At 38.5% G+C, this 18126-nt stretch overlaps 1 protein-coding gene across 4 annotated transcripts in view; it reads left to right on the forward strand.

Annotated features, from left to right (window-relative positions):
• AKT3 (AKT serine/threonine kinase 3) overlaps positions 1-18126 on the forward strand; it is a 314820-nt gene that overhangs the window by 139020 nt on the left and 157674 nt on the right. For all 4 annotated transcript variants that reach the window (XM_030302257.1, XM_030302261.1, XM_030302260.1 and 1 more), the window contains exon 3: positions 2922-3047. In XM_030302257.1, the coding sequence (XP_030158117.1) occupies positions 2922-3047 (126 nt within the window). The remainder of the gene's footprint in view (positions 1-2921; positions 3048-18126) is intronic.

The raw sequence follows: 18126 nt of genomic DNA on the forward strand, positions 1-18126 counted from the left end.
GGCTGATAGGAAATTATTCTTAGAGATGAAAATTTGATGTTTATTTCTTTTAATTTCATATTTCTTGAATAAGTGTTTTCAGTGCTTTCATAAAATAAGAAATAGTGCTATCCCATTATTTCTTCTTTAAAATATTTAAAATGATGGGGCGCCTGGGTGGCTCAGTCTGTTGAGTGTCCAACTTTGGCTCCTGTCATGATCTCATGGTTGGCAAGCCCTGCATCGGGCTCTATGCTGACAGCTCAGAGCCTGGAGCCTGCTTCAGATTCTGTGTCTCTCCCTCTCTCTGCCCCTCCCCTGCTCACGCTCTCTCTCTGTCTCAAAAATAAATATAAACATTCAAAAATTAAAATATTTAAAATGAATTTGTTTTGTTTTACCTTTGGTGTAATTATTAAACTATTGCTCATTTTTTAGCCTGGTAGACTTACAGCATCTTATACCGATACGAATCTGTTCCTGTTACAGTAGCATTTGAAATCTAAATACTCCATCACTAATTAGAGAAGTAATATCTAATGATTTTAAGTTTTATGCAGGAATCCATAGATAAAAATAGAAAAATAAAATAATACGGACAGTCAAGAAAGGAACTTCCTTCATCTTTTTTGATGGGAACTGTGGGTTTATTAACATTCTGGTTTTATAAATTTGGCATGTGTGTATCAATATTTGGGCCATATTTTTTCAGTAAAACAAAGTGAGGAGGGGAATCAGGTTTTCTTTTTCTTGCCCTTTAAGTTCCTTTTATGTGCTGGGATATTTGTATACGTATCATTCATTCATTTATTCATTTGGTGAATCACTATTAAGCTCTGTCAAGTAGCAGCCCTAGGCTGGCACTGACCCGGAAAGCATCACTGCAAGGAAGAGGACTGACAGCCCTTAACCACCAATGGGGAAGATCAAGTTTTCAAGCAAAAATTTGAACATATCTGCCATCGTGAGCTTGATGGCTTCCCGGTGCTTACTTTTCTGATGATACTTGCGTAATACGGTGTGTCAGTAGTGGGAAGGTCAGTATAACTCAGCAGACCAGTGTTTTCTAAATGCCCACTGTATGATGTTACAAAACCATGCATATGTAAAAGATTCATTTGACCGGTGGATTTTCCCACAACCCGGTGTAGGAAGTTCATGGATATGGTGTCATAAAACTACCACTTGTCAAATGCTGATGTAGTATCAAAGAAAGATCACTGTAACTGTCAGAATGCTCTTCCCTTTTCCAGCTTCATACCTGTTTGAACCAGATTGCTTTCCTATGTTTTAAACCAAAACAAACATACTACAATAGATTGAATACAGAAGCAGATAACGAGCACCTGGCTGTCTTCTATGAAGCCAAACATCAGAGAGATTGTTAAAACTGTAAAGCAGTTCTCTCTTGCTGATTTTTTTTGTTTTAGAAAATATAATTTTCATAAAAATATATTAGCTATGTTACATGTAATGAGTTTATTGTTATTCTTGAAGTGACAGAAGAATTTAAAATTTCTTTTCAGTTCCTAATACAATAAACTAGACGTGATCTACATTAATGGGCTTGTGGGAGTTCTCAGTAACAGTTAATAGTATAAAGAGGTGTGAGGGAAGGACCTTGAGAATCGCTGATTCAGAGGCACACTGCATATCTGAAATGTATGTTGGGGTGAGATTATGGAAGGGCTTACATTTTCTGTTAAGAAACTTGATTAAACAGTAGGGAGTCAGAATATTTTTGAGCAGACAGGTGATGCAATCAAAGTGGTACACCCAGGCATGGGATTAATCTGGAGGTGGTAGACGCATTAGGACGGAAGGGGGTGAGTAGGAAGCGGGGTGGTCACGGCACAGCAGCAGAAAGGCAGGGTGCGAGGGCCCCATTCAGGCTAGGCTAATAGGAGACTGGGGAAGGCAACACTGACCGAGCCGAAGGGGAGGCAACAGCCAGGTGTTTGAGCTTGGGTAACAGGGATCAAGAGAAGAGGCTGATTTGTAGGGAACGTTGGGCTGTTTTCAGTTGTTTGCAGTACTGTGATTAAACATTTGATATTGAAGAACCAGGTAGAAATATCCAGTAGAGAGGGGACAGTTTTGAGACCAGATAGCCTTCCATCTCTTATGGTATCACGGAACACCTGTTTCTTAAAATTAAGAAGAGTCCCATATTAGGTAAGCAACTTGTGATCTGGTTGCTAAAAACTTACTTTTTGGAAGAGAGGTGACAGTTTATGTTAAAATTTGATAAAGTGCATTTCTTGACAATCATGTGCTTGGTATTGTAGCACGTGTTCTCACGATTATTAATGTGTGTGAGTGTGTGAATGGTTTTTAAGCTCTGTTCACCCATGTTCCTTCATTTCCTTGACTTATTTACAGCATTGTAGAGAGGATAATTTCCCTATTCAGAACAATAAAATGTTGTTAAAACAAGTTACGATCAAGATTTAACAGTGAAAACAGACTTTCCCCTCTTTCTTCTTAAAAAATGACACAATTAGTCAGTAGTACTTGGAAGATAAACATCCATTTCATGTTCCTCCTTATGATAAGTGTTTTTCATCGAAATTCCTTGATACTGTGTGGATGATTTACCAAGGCTTTTTAAAATGGTTGAAATATGCTCTAACAGCCCATCTGATAAAATGAAAAACTGAACAAAATGTGTACTCAGATGAATGATTCTCTGAAGAAATAATGGTGCAAATGAATTATCAAAGTGTGAAATCATTAAAAACAAAACATGTTTGAGTTTTTATTGAATCTTAATTGCAGGCTTATGTATTTTCTTTTGTAAGCTAAGTTAAAAGAAAATTGCCTAACTAAATTCTTGGAGGCCAGTGTTGTGGGACATATATTGTACCATAATTGATTTTTCACATAAAAGCTGCTGTTCATTTTTTCCCCCCAGCATTAACATGCATGCTTTCCTCATGTAGGAGAATATATAAAAAACTGGAGGCCGAGATACTTCCTTTTGAAGACAGATGGCTCATTCATTGGATATAAAGAGAAGCCTCAAGATGTGGATTTACCTTATCCCCTCAACAACTTTTCAGTGGCAAGTAAGTTAATTATAGTTGTTGATTCACCTCCTATCTATTTACTTGTGTGACCTCACGTGTCAGATCCCTTATGATATATGAGAAGCCTATGAAAGAGTTCAGGTTTGTATTTAAGAGCAGGGAAACTCTCAGCTTTGATTATCGATAATACATGGCCTTCTCTAAGGCAATACAGTATAAGATTTTATGTAGTTAGAACCTAAATGTGGTAAATACAGTTCCCCAAATATGTACCTCAGGCCTTTCTTCATAAAATATGATTGGAGACCTTTGAACTTGGTTGCTAGAGTGAACTTGGTTGTAAGATGTTGCGGTACCGAGTGCATTTCTGATCGGTTTCCTGGCATGATCTTAGCTCTTTTCGTTGATCATCTGATGAGAAACAAGTGATTTACTTTAGAAATTATTTTCTGGGGAGGTTTTATGTTTGAAGTTAAATTTTTCTTCCTTACAAGTATCTCAGAAAAATTTTTGTAATTAAGGTTGACTTAGGGACTGTATATTTTCTTGAACACAGCACAAAATAAACTGAAAGATGGTTCTGCCTGTGATAATGGCAACAAATAACATTGCTGTGAAATGTCGGGCTCTTTAGGCTGATTGTATTACTGATTAATCAACGGAAGGGTTTTTCTGTGTTAACGCAGAAATAAAGCATTTAAAAAGTTACATTAGGTTAAAATAAACTTGCATAAGAGCTAAAATCTGTGCCATTGAGATAAAATCTTCAGCTAGACACCGTTCTTAATTTTGATTTTGGTTATGTGTTGTTTTCTGTTACCTACATTTGGAAAAAGTAGGAGGTTAAGATGGAAGCAAAAAAAAATAAAAATAAAAATATCAAATAGCAACAACAAAATATCCAAGATAACAAAAGTCCTTGAATGTCATAAAAGTCATTTTAAGATTATATGGAGCCCCAGCCTTTTTTATGGATAGTATCTTTTAATTTTTTTAAGAGTAAGATAAAGCAGTAAACCAAAGGGTTTGTGAAATCATTTGAGTGATAAGAATACTAACTTAAAAGACCCAAACATCTCTCTATTTATATAAATGGATTCTTATGTAGGGATTTCATTTTTTAACAAGTGAGAACACTTAATGTGTATGTATTGGTTAAGGAAATAATTTTTCCCCCACTGGAATACACATTAGATGTTTATGGCTTTCTCTGACTAGAAAATTACTTTTAAAATCCTGTTGTCAACTGAAGTAATATCTTGTATTTTGTGTTGACTTAAGAGCACATTTTCACTCTAAAGATCTTCTGAGCGAGCATTTGCTTTAAAATGATAAAAAAATTGGCTTTTAAAACCCTAACAGCATACATTATCTCCTCCATAAGGCCAGTACAGTTTCTTAGTTTCTCTATCTTACTAGCAAATGGTATTGGTTTGTCTGAAATGATTTATGAAAGTACAGAACTCCTGTATCTGCTGATCAAAATGCAGCATTTTTTGACCTTATGAAATTTCACACCCCAACAAGTTTTAAAGACATACTGTATGTCACAGTCTGCCAACATCTGCTCCAACACTTCCACTGGCAGAGGCGGAAATAAATACTGCACTCTGGGGGAGAGATCCTATTTAGTGACTGACAGTCAGCCTATCCACGAAGTAAGTATTAGTTGACATCTGTAATCTTTACTTCTATCATCAAGTAGTCGTAGGTAGTTGACAAACCAACAAGTGAAGTTATAGACCAGCTCCTTAGTTTTCAGAAGTGTATTAAGATGGGTCTTACACTAAATCAACTATTTAAGATAGATTATTCTTGAAGCTTGACTTCCTTGCAGTCTTAAGTGGACCTAAGGATGAGTTGTGAAATGGACGCTGGTTGAAGAAGTAGTTCAGATTCCAGCTTTGCCCCGAGGCACGAGTATGACCTTGGAGGGATCATTCTCTGAAGCTCTCAGCATAGAGGGAGAAACACATGGATGTCGTGAGCCTGCAAGGTCTTTTTGTCTCCTACATGCTGAGATTCTGTGAGGGGAATTTTGAGCAGGCCTTCGAAGAGTGAATAGGAGTTAAATAGTTAAAGCAGGGGAGAAGGATATTCCTTAGTGTTCCATAATGTTTTTATGAAACATTAAGAGAAGGAACAGTTGGAGCAAGGGAGGGATACTTGGCCAACAGTTTCCCTCTGTCCCTGGCCCCCTGGAGTATGTGAAAAAAGAGATGATTTTACCAGGTACTTGTAAGGTATGTTGGAAAATGTTACATATGCGTATATGTATATTCCATTGATGGCTACATGAGTCCCTTGTTTTTCCTGATAATTAAAAACGTTACTTCCAATTTAATATATGTGGGTTTTATTTGAATTTTACCAAAATAGGCTTTTTATCCGTCTGAAAAAGTGAAGAATGAGACCCAGCCGGGACTTCGAATCCCTCTCCCCAATCTTCACTAAATTTCACATTCCTTCCTTTCGGATTTAAAATTTCCAAAAAGTTAGTTTGTGCTTATATATTTCTATTTCTCAATTCATTGCCGTCTGGCTTTCTTTCTTAGTCACTTGATTGAAACCACTTTCAGTAAGTTCTCCAGTGACCACTTAATTGCTAAGACCAGTAGACATTTCTCAGTTGTTCTTTTCCTGGATTGACATCTTGGGCTGCATTTCATGCCATCAATCACCACTTCTTTCTTGGGGTGACCTCTCCTGTTGTGTTCTGGGATGCCTCCTCTGGTTTCCTTCCTTTGCCTGTTTTGTGGATTATGGTACATAACTGGGTTCTGGTCAAGGAAGCTTCTCATTTTGTCCCCGTTTCCTGGGTGGTCACATTCACTTTGAAGGTTTTAGTTACCACCTATATGCAGTTTATTCTCCCACAAGATATATTTTCAGGGCAGACCTCTCTCCTGAGCCCTAGGCTACTATAGTCAACTCACTGCCGGATATCTCTGCCTAGGTATTTCTGGGACTCAACCTGTCCTAAGCTGAATTTAAGATAATCTTGTCAACTTCCCCCTGTATTCAGTATGTCAGTTCTTTTCTTCCTCTTTCTCTTTCTCTTTCTTTTCTTTTCTTTTCTTTTCTTTCTTTCTTTCTTTCTTTCTTTCTTTCTTTCTTTCTTTCTTTCTTTCTTTGTTTCTTTCTTTCTTAATGTTTATTTACCTTTGAGAGACAGAGACAGAGCAGGAGTGAGGGAGGGGCAGAGAGAGAGGGAAACACAGAATCCAAAGCAGGCTTCAGGCTCCCAGCTGTCAGCACAGAGCCTGACGTGGGGCTTGAACCCACGAACTGTGAGATCATGACCTGAGCCCAAGTCAGATGCTCAACTGACTGAGCCTCCCAGGTGCCACTCCTCAGTATGTCAGTTCTGTCTTGAGCAGAAACCTGAATCTATTCCATGCCTTTACCCCCGCCCCCCACTGCCTTCACATCTTCACCCCATTCCCAGTCCATTTCTGTTTCTGCTGATTAGTGTTTGAACTGTAAATCAAACTATAATCACCCCAGAACAAGCTTGTTGTCTTCTATTGTAGATTCTTAACTAGATGCTCTGCTTGTAGATTCGACCGACCACTTACATTCTGACCTTCTCGTGACTGTCACAGGGACCATTCCCCAGTTAAGTCCTCACCGTACCATTCCACTGTGATGGCCCTGCCATTGCCTACCGGATGAAGTCCAGCTTCTTTAGTATATCATGTGGGGATCTCCTCAGTCTGACTTCTGCTTTCAACTCTCGCTTCCTGTGTCTTCTGGGTGGTCACATGTGGGCACAATGAAGCGTTTGTGATTCCCTGCACAAACTCCACAGCTCTTCCACTCTGAGGCTTTGTTCATGCTGTTCCCCCTGACTGGAATGGCTTTGTGGCCTCTATTTGTCTGGATCATTTTTTTCATCCTTTAAGATTTAATTCACATTTAAATGCCCATCCTTATTCCTACTAAATTACTCTTCCCTGCCTTTCATCAAGCTGGTCTCTTTTGTTGTTATCACAGTGGTTTTTGGTTATTTGTTCATGTGTTACGTCTCCTCTGCTGATCTGCGAGTTATTTTAGGGTAAAGAGCCTAGTGTTATTTATCTTCTATCTCCTAGTGCCTACCTATTAGGGCTTAATAACCATTTTTGAATGACTGAATGAAAACAAATAGTCCAGATTTCTCCAGTTTTAGATGGAAAAGGAGGCCTTTTGAAATTCAGTGATCTGTATAAAGTTACCTTACTAGGTAGTAGTAGCTAAGTGCCAAGGTTAGAACTCAAATTCATCTACTGTCATTTGCATTTTATTTCCCTCCCCTGTCCCCATTCTGTGCCGTTTTCCCTAGATTGAGAGCCTTGAGATATGATTTGGGGTCAGAGTTACGATATTTTAAATGGCTAGATAGCCTTTGGCATGCAGAATGTAAACTCTCCAAGCCCCTGAAACATGGATGAAAAGATCTGACCTCATCCTCCTTTGGGGGATCACATATGAACTCTGTGCGAAGGTCCTCTCTAAATATCGTACTGTAGAAATGTAAGTAAAAATAACCATTGTTTTTCAAGCCAAGTGCCTCTCTAATCAGAATTATGATTTGGTCAGTTGCTAATTATAGATTGAGATTATTTTTGCGCAGGAAACATTACAATTTAGGAAATAATATAGGATACGTAAGACACAAGCATTGTCATAAAGCTGCGTTCACATGTACTTTGAGCACAGTAGCTGGTCTACCCAGTAGTCATGGTCTCAAATGTTTTGACAGTTACCAGCCCAACTGAAGAGTAAAACAGTTCTTCAATGGAGAGTTTGAACATTTGTCTGTGTGTCTTGGGGCTCAGCTGCCTTTTTATCTACTCCCTTTCACTCTCAGTGGTGGGAAGAGAGACGTGCCAACCTGTGTTCCAATAGCACCTCCCAGAAATCCAGCTTATTCCGTGTTGCAAATTCTGACCATATCTCTTTCCTCTCTGAAACCTTTCTTCAGTCAGCTCTTTAAAAAATAGGTCGATCTGCATTTCTTAGGCCAATTTTGAAATGAAATGTTTACTCATTAACCTATTTTTCTTCTTTTTATAAGAAAGTAAGGGGGCTTAAACCTACCAAAAAGACATCATTACCTCTGAATACGTAGTATAAAAGATACTTTAAATACATAGAAAAATGAGGCGATTTCTACTAATGTTTTCACTGTGGCTGTTCATGGGGATAGAGAAATTGCTAATTGATTCTCAGTCTTACATAACATCTAATACAACCTAGAATAGCAACCCTATAAATCTAGGGTAACTCTATACCACATAAATATAGAAGAATTATAAGAGATCTGGCTAGTTCACTTTTAAAGGGTTTATTGATCATTAGAACCATACTAGACACTAAAAGGAGTATAAGATACAATGTTTGAACGTGGGAATTTGTCATTGACTGTGGAAGACATTCACAACACACTGCAGTGGGAGGAATGATGAGCTTCGTCGCCAGAATGAATTTTATAGAAGTTGAGAGAATAGGTAAAGGTAAGCTAGGGTGACTAGGTAAGGATTTTAGCGTGAGCTCTGGAGGATAGGTGATATGTAAGTTTTCGGAAGAAGGAGGACATTCACAGTGAGGTTAACAACATACGCACATGAAGTCCAGAATTAATGAGGAGCCTATTTTGTGAATAGCATAGGCAATATCACAGGTAGATAGAACATTCACGTTGGAGAAAAAACAAGATTAGATACTTTGTAATCAGATTGTGAAAGATCTTAAATACCAATTTGATGTTTTTAATGGAAACCAGCTGGGAACCGTCGGAGGCTTTTATGCATTAGGTGTCCAAATCAGTATCTGATGAAAAGAAGAACCTACCAGGTTACGGTAGAAGGGGGACGTCTGTAAGCAAATGGCGCTCTTCCCTCCATGAGCCAGTCGGTCAGCAAGATATCGTCTTGTTTCCGTACTCTGCAATCTCCCTGCTACCATCCTGGGGCAGCTCTTCATCAGGTTCTCCCTGGACTATTCTGATAAGTCTCCTAGTTGATCTCTTGCCTTCAAATATTCTCCTCTCTGGAGTATTTGGGAGCAATGCATAGGATACGTTAATCTTCGGAAAAAAACTTCCTTTCCAAGTATCACCTCCCTAGCTCAGAAAAATCTCACATTTTTCCATTTTTTGCAAGAGGAGCCTGAATGGCTATTTATTTTTTGTATGTATCATGTATCAACAATCGAACACTTGCCCAAATCATACCTATGTTTCTACTCTGTATTTTCAATATTCACTTTGTCTTCTATTACTCTTTAACGTTCCATACTTTTCTTTTTGACGTATATTGCTACATTCTATTAGGTTGAATTACATATAAAGTTCTTAACCTCATTTTTGTTTTCAGTGATTTTTATTTACACTATTTTATGTACTTGATCATTTGAAGATTTGGTGCTTTTCTTCCCCTTGCCTGTGATCAGATTTTTAGGCAAACAAAGTTATGTCCTGTAATAGTGGCGTCTCACTATATATAATAGAGCCCTTACTTAAAATTTGATCATGTAGTGGATAAGTGCAACTGTAATCAGATTTTCTTCCTTTCTGTCATATTTTCTAGGGGGTACTGTAATCATTTATTTGCAAAGTTTAACCCATAAACTAAGTTTAGAACGGGGAAAGGAGAAAACCTTGTTAAAAATCACTTTAAAGGGAGATTGTTTGTAGAAAATTACAAAGAATAATAATGCCATACTCAGTCACACATTCTCTTCCTGCCATTCAAAGCACACCCTAATATGATAAGAAAAAATTTCCACAGAATGTCTATTCTTCCCTTCTTTTTTTCGGCATTACACAACAAACGTACAAAAAGAAAAAGTATAATCCTGTTTTCATGGACATGACTATGGAGTTCAGGGTTTCAGATGCGGCTCCTAGGTGTGACAGCACCCCTCACCATCACGTCCTTTATGGACATAAATTTACATTGTGTGTCACATGAGTTTCCTATTAGATAGTCTCACTGTTTTAGCACTTCCTTCATTAGAACGTTGTCAGTGACCTGCTCAGACATCTGTCATGAGTCTTCCCTTGTGACTTTTCTGAGCTCTCTGTCACCCCCTTTCCTGATTTACTTGAAGCTAATTTATAGTTGCAGTGTTTACTGCCATAGCCTCATTTATCGGAATGTAAGTTGGGGGGCGCTTATGGAGAACCCAGGGGAGTGATAAACTTCTAGAGCACAGTGACTGTGTATGCTCATGTAAAAATTTTCCTGCAAATTTGTGACAAGGTCTGTGTGCTGGAAGGTCATCTGTCTTGGTTCTGCTACTTTACTAGTGTGTGGCCTTGGGCAAATCACATAATTTCTCTGGTCTTCATCTTTGTCATCTTTTTTTTTTAAGTTTATTTATTTGTGTATTTATTTTGAGAGAGAGAGAGAGAAAGAGAGAGAGAGAGAGAGGGCACAAGCAGGGGAGGGGCAGAGAGAGGGGGAGAGAGAATCCCAAGCAGGCTCAGCACTGTCAGCACATGGCCTGATGCAGGGCTTGATCTCACCAACCATGAGGTCATGACCTGAGCCAAAACCAAGTCTGATACTTAACCGACTGAGCCACCCAGGTGCTCCCATCTTTGTCATCTTTAGACACGAAGGTTAATAACACCCGCTTCTCAGGATTATGGTAAGGATTAAATGAGATGCTGTATGTGAACACGCTTTGTAAATTGTGAAAGGGTGTGCAAATAAAAGTCTCAATGTAACAGGAGATATGCGGTAATTTTGCTCGGTTGAGTTAAATGACAGCCATCCTTCCCTTTCCAGCTACATTACATTGGAATGGCAAGGAAGCTACTTGATTGGATTTTCTTTAAAGATCATTAGAAGTTTTAGGTAGAAACTATTTGCAGTGCTGTCTTGCACTTGAAGACAGCTTCTATGGGTTGGTTGGGGGAAGAAATCCCAATTTCATTTAATGCCAAGGACTTTGATCTGTAACAACTAGTCCTTGTAACTAAACATGAGCTGCTAGACCCCCAAACCATGGCCATGGCCACCTCTGGCCAAGGAAGGAAGCATCACTACAGCGCAAGGCCAGCCCCATTTCATTGGCCTCAGAGGAGTGGGGCACAGACCAGATTCTTCAAACCTTCAAGCCTTTGGGAAGTCAAAGCTTCCACGGGTGGTTGGTCCATGTGACTATTGTTACCCCTTATTTTAGTCAGAAGTTGTTTTCACTTTTTAATAGAAGGAATAAAATCCTCACATATCTTTCTGACTATCCTGAGGGGATCCCTTGGTTACCATCCATTGGTGGAAAGTTTTTGATTAATTTGGTTCTTCCATTAGATGATTACTGTTTTATAAGGTGGAAGATGCACTGGGACTTGTTCTTAAGGGAAGGCAGGCAAGGAGTGATGAGTTTCCGTAGCTTATGTTAAATGATGTGAGGAGACCCCAACAGAGCCAGCCTTCCTTCTCTCCCTCCTCTCCTTCCTTTCTCCCTTCCTTCTTCCCTTCTCCCTCCCTCCTCCTCTCCTCTTCCCCTCCCTTCTCTCCTCCCTCCTCTTCTTCCTCCTTCCCTTCTTCCTCTCCCTTTGAGCTTCTCCTAAGGTCAACAGTTAACTACCATCTATCCAAAGATACTGACATAAAAGAACACCCTGCATGTAATTAGTTTCACTGAATTATTCTCAAACACTTTACCTCAGACTCTCTCCTTGACTCTCTTTCCTAGACACACTATCCAACCAACAGCCTCCCTCACTTAATTCTGTTTTTGAAATTTCCTACCTCGTGTGCCTATGATTTAAAGTAACACAATTTGGAAGCATAGGAGTTATCACAATTAATATTTAAGCATATTTTTAGGAAATCTAAGTTCTAATGGCTATTTAGAAAGTTTTTATTGAGGGTCTATTGTGTTCTCAACATTGTACCAGGTACTGAGGGAAAAAAGAAGGAAATAAGGAAGGAAACCAACCTTTCTTTGAGCGTTACTATGTGCCAGGCCCTTTCACATATGTTATCTCATTTAATCTTCACACCGCTCTGAGGTAAGTATTATGTTCTCTATTTTAAAGAGACTGAGGGAGGTTATGTGACTTGGTGAGCTCGCTTACCCGGCAAATGGCCGGGCCAGGATTTCAGCCCATGCTTCACAGAATGACTGTGAAGCCTGTGCCTGTGTTCATTTCATAATCCACAGACCCGGGTTAGCCCTTGGCTTTGGAGAGTTTATCATCTAGTAGCAAAAATCTGCCACAAATCCTTGGAACTGGTATTTTGAGATGTTTCATTCAGTTCTGAAGTAAGTTTTACAATTAACACATTGAGTAAGAGTTTAGGAAAGGGAGGGTCGTTAAGGACTGGATCATCAAGACGAGCTTCTTGGAAATTGTGCTCGTTTGGAGAAAGAGTAAGATTTCAAAAGATGAAGTACATTCCAGGTAACGGGAATAGCATTAATTTGAAATGTTATTTCTGAGAAACTTCGGCTGAATCTCTTATTGTTGATTTAAATGAGTATGAAATCCTCAGATATGAATGAAAGCTCCAGATGGTATGTTATTTTTTTATCCCTGTATAGAGTGAAAAATATCAAAGGAGGAAGAAGGATAAATGATGGGAATAAATATGGCACTTGAAATCTGTAGCAGAATGCCGTGCTCATACCAGACACTTGTTTTCTCAGGGTCACAGTTAGGCACTCGCCCCCCTTAGCTGACCTGGTGTTGTACGTGCGGTTCTTGCAGTAACATCGCTGTTCCTCGTCTCTCCTTGAAGAGTATAAAATAATTTTACTGATGCAAAGTAGTACTCCATTTTAAAATCCCATCTTAAAGGCAGTGTTTTTTCTTCAGCTAAAAAGGTTTCAAATGATAGCTTTTCACTTGGAAAAGGTACATTATCTCTTTATCTGTTTATTAAAAACAAGACCCTGACTTCTTAGATAAAGGAGAGGTAAGGTGGTGTGGAAAGGAGTGGGCGAGGGGCACTGGGTGGGAGGCTCTCCCCCTGCAGCCTGGGCATGAGAAGCAGCTGTGTGGGTTCAGCCACACACTTGTGTACTCTTTTGCACTAAGTTAATTATTAACAGGTCAATCCAGCTCAGTCTTCCAGGTAAAAATTTGCTGAATGTGTAATGCTGCCCAACATGAGCCAGCCTGTGTGCACTGTTGTTTTTTATCTTGTCACCCATCCCAGCATTGTCCTCCATGATGCCCTTCCATCTCTGAAGGGTCAGAATCATTCTTTCCACACACTCTTCTGACTATACTCATTTATGAGCTCGTTACATTTATAGATCATTTTTGGTTAAATTAAATGTGGATACCTACCTGATTTATTTGTTTAATACTTATTTTTTAACTTAATTTTTTGTTTTCTAGAACGTAGATGTTTATGTGTAATTCATTTTTTTAATTGTCGACTAAAAGGGGTTATATGCCCATCGTATTTGCCTGTCATAGGAAATTAAGAGGGACTTGAGGAAGCAAGGAAAGAGAATTGACATTTTTTAAGAGCCTACTATGTACGACGTGCTTTATTTATGTGATCACATTATGTCACGGCAGGAATGACATGAAATAAAAGTACCTAAAAATCCAAGCAAACTAGACACTGAAACCAAGATCTAGAGAGATTAAGAAACTTTCCCAGAGCCTCTAAGCAGATAGAAGGCAGAGGTCCGTCTGATATCTGGCTGGAGTGTGTTGAATCATACACAGGGCTCAGACGACAGCTCTCTTCAAGTAATGTTTAGTCAGCACCCACAGAAACTTCACCGTATGCCAGCTATTATACGCAGTGGGTTAATAGCAGATTCTCATTGTTCTTGAGAGATGTGTTTTATGTCACAGCAATTCTTACTTATTCTGTAGCAGGGGGACAAGCATGCAGGTGATAGCTAGGTGGCCGGTTATTTGATAGATTCCTGTCAACACGACTGGTAATATCGACTGGTCCCACCACCACCCAGGGATTCCAGAGTTTTGTCACATGTGGTGTCAGGGAGGTTATAATGAAGGATCCATACGATTCTTTCTTGTGATATTCAGTGGTTTGCCAGTCAGCAACATAATAATTTCTCGAGACATTCAGTCTGCTGAGAAGTAGTAGTAGTAGTAGTAATAATAATAATAACAACAACAACAACAACAACAACAACAACAACCACTTGTTGAGGACCTTTATGGGTATGTTAATCCCACTAACAGTTTTCCAGGATATATACTATTGCTTCGTGATAGCCAGGGAATGAGGCTCATGGAGTTTGCCAGTGATCATGTGAACTTTTAAACCCCCAACTTGCAGGTTTCAAGGGCAGTGATTTTTTGTGCACCATTGCTTAACTGAAACCTCTCCTGCTGCCCCGGGGTCTTGAGGTGAGAGGTTTTCTCGTGTGGGTAGTTCAGAAAGTGTGGGCTTTCCATGCCTCTAGACTAGTTTATATGTCGGTATCAGGGATCCGAGCTGGTGATTCTCAACTAGCGTGAGAAAATTTGTTTCAGAGCTCTGGGCTGCTTCTCTTTGTGGAAACTGAAGCTTAATGCAGAGGATTCACTGGTATGTGACCATTTCAGCTTTGCTTTTCTAATTATGTCCGAGAGGTCATAGGAGAGACTGATTTTGAGAGGCATAATCATCTGGATATTTCATATGACTCACGATCGTTGCATTTTTAACAGATTGGACTTGAAGGACACGTGTTTTGTTGATCTCTCTGCCATTATAGTCTAAATCACTCCCTGTCTTTTTCCCCCATATCTTTATACTAATTTAAAAGCATTTATTTATTTATTTGAGTGAAGTTAACTGAGGCCCAAGGCCAGGGTGCAGGGAAGGACCTTTAAGCCTTGGAATTTAGGAACACTATGCAGGCATTCTTTTGGATTGGAAATAATACATAATCAAGCAGATGCTAATGAAAAATGAAATGCAGGGAGAGAGAAAAGAGACTAGGGTGGCTGTGTGAAAGTTTCATGGAGGAGAGTACATTGCCCCTTTATTACAATAATGTTGCTGCCCTATAATAAGGTCTTTCATTGCTGGTTCAGCTTTTTTCATTCATTTGTTTTGTGCTCTGCTTCCTGTTACTAATTGTCAGCACAATCGTCTTCCAACTATGAAGTCTCAGTGTCCTTTTGGACCAATTTGTCATTGTCTTTCTCCCTCACCCCCCAACCCATGCTCTCAGAATCTATTACTATGGTTGCATTTTTAGACATTTTTTATGTTTTAAAATGGCACTGCTTTTGAAACACGCCAGAATAGTTTATGATAATTGAATCATCCAACCAGCAACAGTTACTGCTTCCAAAAGCACACTGGTGAAGTTTAAAGTTTCTGTCTCTATAGGATATTCTTATAAAGTGATTAAAAATAAACATGCAATACTCTCTTTATAGCAGTATTTCATACACATTGTTCCTTTGAGCTTCACAGTGGCCCTGGGGAAAGAGGACATTTCATTAAACTATATTCTTGACATAATTCACCAAATATTTGGAATTTCTGTGCCTATAGGAAGTTACATTTTTATTGTTTTCCTATCAATGGCTCTTGATTCTTAGACTATTATAAGAAATCTTCAGGGTTGGCTTACATTGACAAGCCTAAACAAATTCCAATATCAGAATCCAGGCACATGTTACATGTTACATGTTATTTCCTGTACGGTTTTTAACTTTTTGGCCAATACATATTCCAAATGTGCTCTCTGCCTTGAACCAGTAATTTAATATTGACAGAAAGACATTTTTCAAATTTAATTTCTGTAAAGAACTTCTGAAACAGTATTATTCCATGACAGTTCATCTGTCACCTAGAACTTTCCCTATCTTATGATCATGTGATAAAAGTTTATTGGTGTTTCTAAGTTTTGTATTCTCACAATAGATAGCAATTATTTTTGGTGCATAAATACTAGACAAGAAGTTTGGTCAGTTTACTTTGGGGGAAAACAATTTCAGTACTCTCTGTAGGTCACCTATTTCTGTCGATTAATTGCAGAAAACTGGTAAGTGTAATATACAAAGTTTGTTATAAAGAAAGAAGACTTCACTTCCTCTCTTGTAAGTAGCTAACATTCCTAAAACAGTTCATGACATACCAAGAAGAGCCAAGAATTCAGAGCTAGAAAACATGGATTAGAGATTCAGCTTTACAACCTTAATGACTAGATGATTTTGAATTAGTGACTGAAAAACCAGACAGCTTCCATTTTCTTATTTGTGAAATGGAAATAATGAAAACCCTCTAAAACTTTACTGGGAAGATTAAAGGGAAATAATGCACGTAAAATCTTAATGTTACAGGAAAGCAGCTGATAATAGGCCAAAATAATGGCTTAGTACTTAATTATTTAAAAAGAATAAATTTTGGAGAAAGATGTAGTGGAAAGCAAAGTTTCCCTACTCAATTGGGAAAAGATAGAAGATGAGATTTTTTTATTCTGCTGGAGACAAATGAACTGATTATTCCAATGTACACTCTTCGTTTATCTTGCAATGCACCACTTATACCCAATTTTGAAACATACTGTTTTTGTGCTATAGTAAAGACCCAGAGACCTCTTTATGGTTATGACTGAAACCTTTTAAAGTCAGGATAGCTTATTTGGAGTCAGAATTCTGAATGGAAACCGAGACATCTCTGTCTTTCCTTAAAGTTATAAGAAGTTAGTGTTTTCCAGATCGGTCAGATTATAATAATGACTCTTTGGTTATCTTTACATATGGTTTAAATGAAATTAATAGGTTTGTTGGTTTATAATCTTCCAAAATTCATTTTTTTTTTGATAGTTCTCTGCTTTACTCTGAATGGATAGGCCTACCTTTTGATTGTTCTCCAAGGAAAAAATCCCTTTAACTATTCTATAAATCTACTGCTTTCTACTAGGGAAAGGATACTAGCTTTTAATTGTTAGAGCCATGGCTGTGCAATCAAGAATTTGATTAGGCTTTAAATAGTTTTTTCAAATTGATGTCATCATTGAGATTTATTTATATGTATACATAGAGTAAACTGGACAAATTGATTTTGAAGAAATAAGTAAGATTGGTGGGGATCATAAAGTAAATCGTGCTTCTCAAGGCATGTGAACTTTAAAATATTGAGATTATCTTATAAGAAAAAGAGAACTAGTTGTGATAAACTCTGTTGCATCAGAAATATTTTCTATTTTAAAAAAATGCTTATTTATTTATTTTGAGAGAGAGAGAGAGAGCAGGGGAGGAGCAGAGATAGAGGGAGAGAGACCCCTGTCAGCACAGAGCCCGACGTGGGGCTCGAACTCACAAACTGTGAGATCAAGACCTGAGCTGAAACCAAGAGTTGGATGCTTCCCAGGCACCCTGTATTCAGAAATGTTTTCTGAAGCTCTTTTTGTTTGTTTGAATTCAGGCTGTGACGAATCAAACAGAACTATTAGAAGTACCAGGTACCCTGAAGCTTACAGTATAGTTAGGGAGATACACTTGAAGCAGTCTGTAACTAACAGTATGTGATCAGTCCCAGCATGTGCAATGTAAATGTTAAGTGCAGAAGATCTTCCAGAGTAGAGAGTAAGAGCTGGAATCAGAGCTTTTCAGCGACTGGAATCTAGGTAGAAGGGAAGGAAAGTGTTTCACATGACAGAAGCAGTGTGAATTAAATCCTGAAATTAAGAATAATCCGGGAGCTTTTTAAAAAACAAAGCAGAAAGAGACCCATGAATACAGAGAACAAACTTATGGTTGCTGGAGGGGAGAGGGGTGGGGAATGGACAGAGTGGATGAGGGGGAGTGGGAGTTGCAGGCTTCCAGTGGTAGAATGAATAAGTCACAGGAATAAAAGGTACAGCGTAGGGAATATAATCAGTGGTATTGAAACGGCATTGTCAGGTGACAGACGGCAGCTATACTTGTGGTGAGCACAGCATAACATACACTTGTTGAATCACTGTGTTGTACACCTGAAAAAAAGAACCGGAGAATGTTTAAGGGACAATGAAGATACACATATATATCAGGAGAAAGTACTCCTTGTCGTTTTCAATCAGCTTTTAAATTTTTCACACTCCACAAGCGATACCATACAGTATTTGTCTTTCTCTGGTTTATCTCACTTCGCATAATACCCTCAAATGTGATCCATTGTTATCCATGAAATTGCAGGGTATT

The sequence above is a fragment of the Lynx canadensis genome, chromosome F1 (genome assembly GCF_007474595.2).
Source record: "Lynx canadensis isolate LIC74 chromosome F1, mLynCan4.pri.v2, whole genome shotgun sequence".
In the NCBI taxonomy this organism is placed as follows: Eukaryota; Metazoa; Chordata; class Mammalia; order Carnivora; family Felidae; genus Lynx; species Lynx canadensis.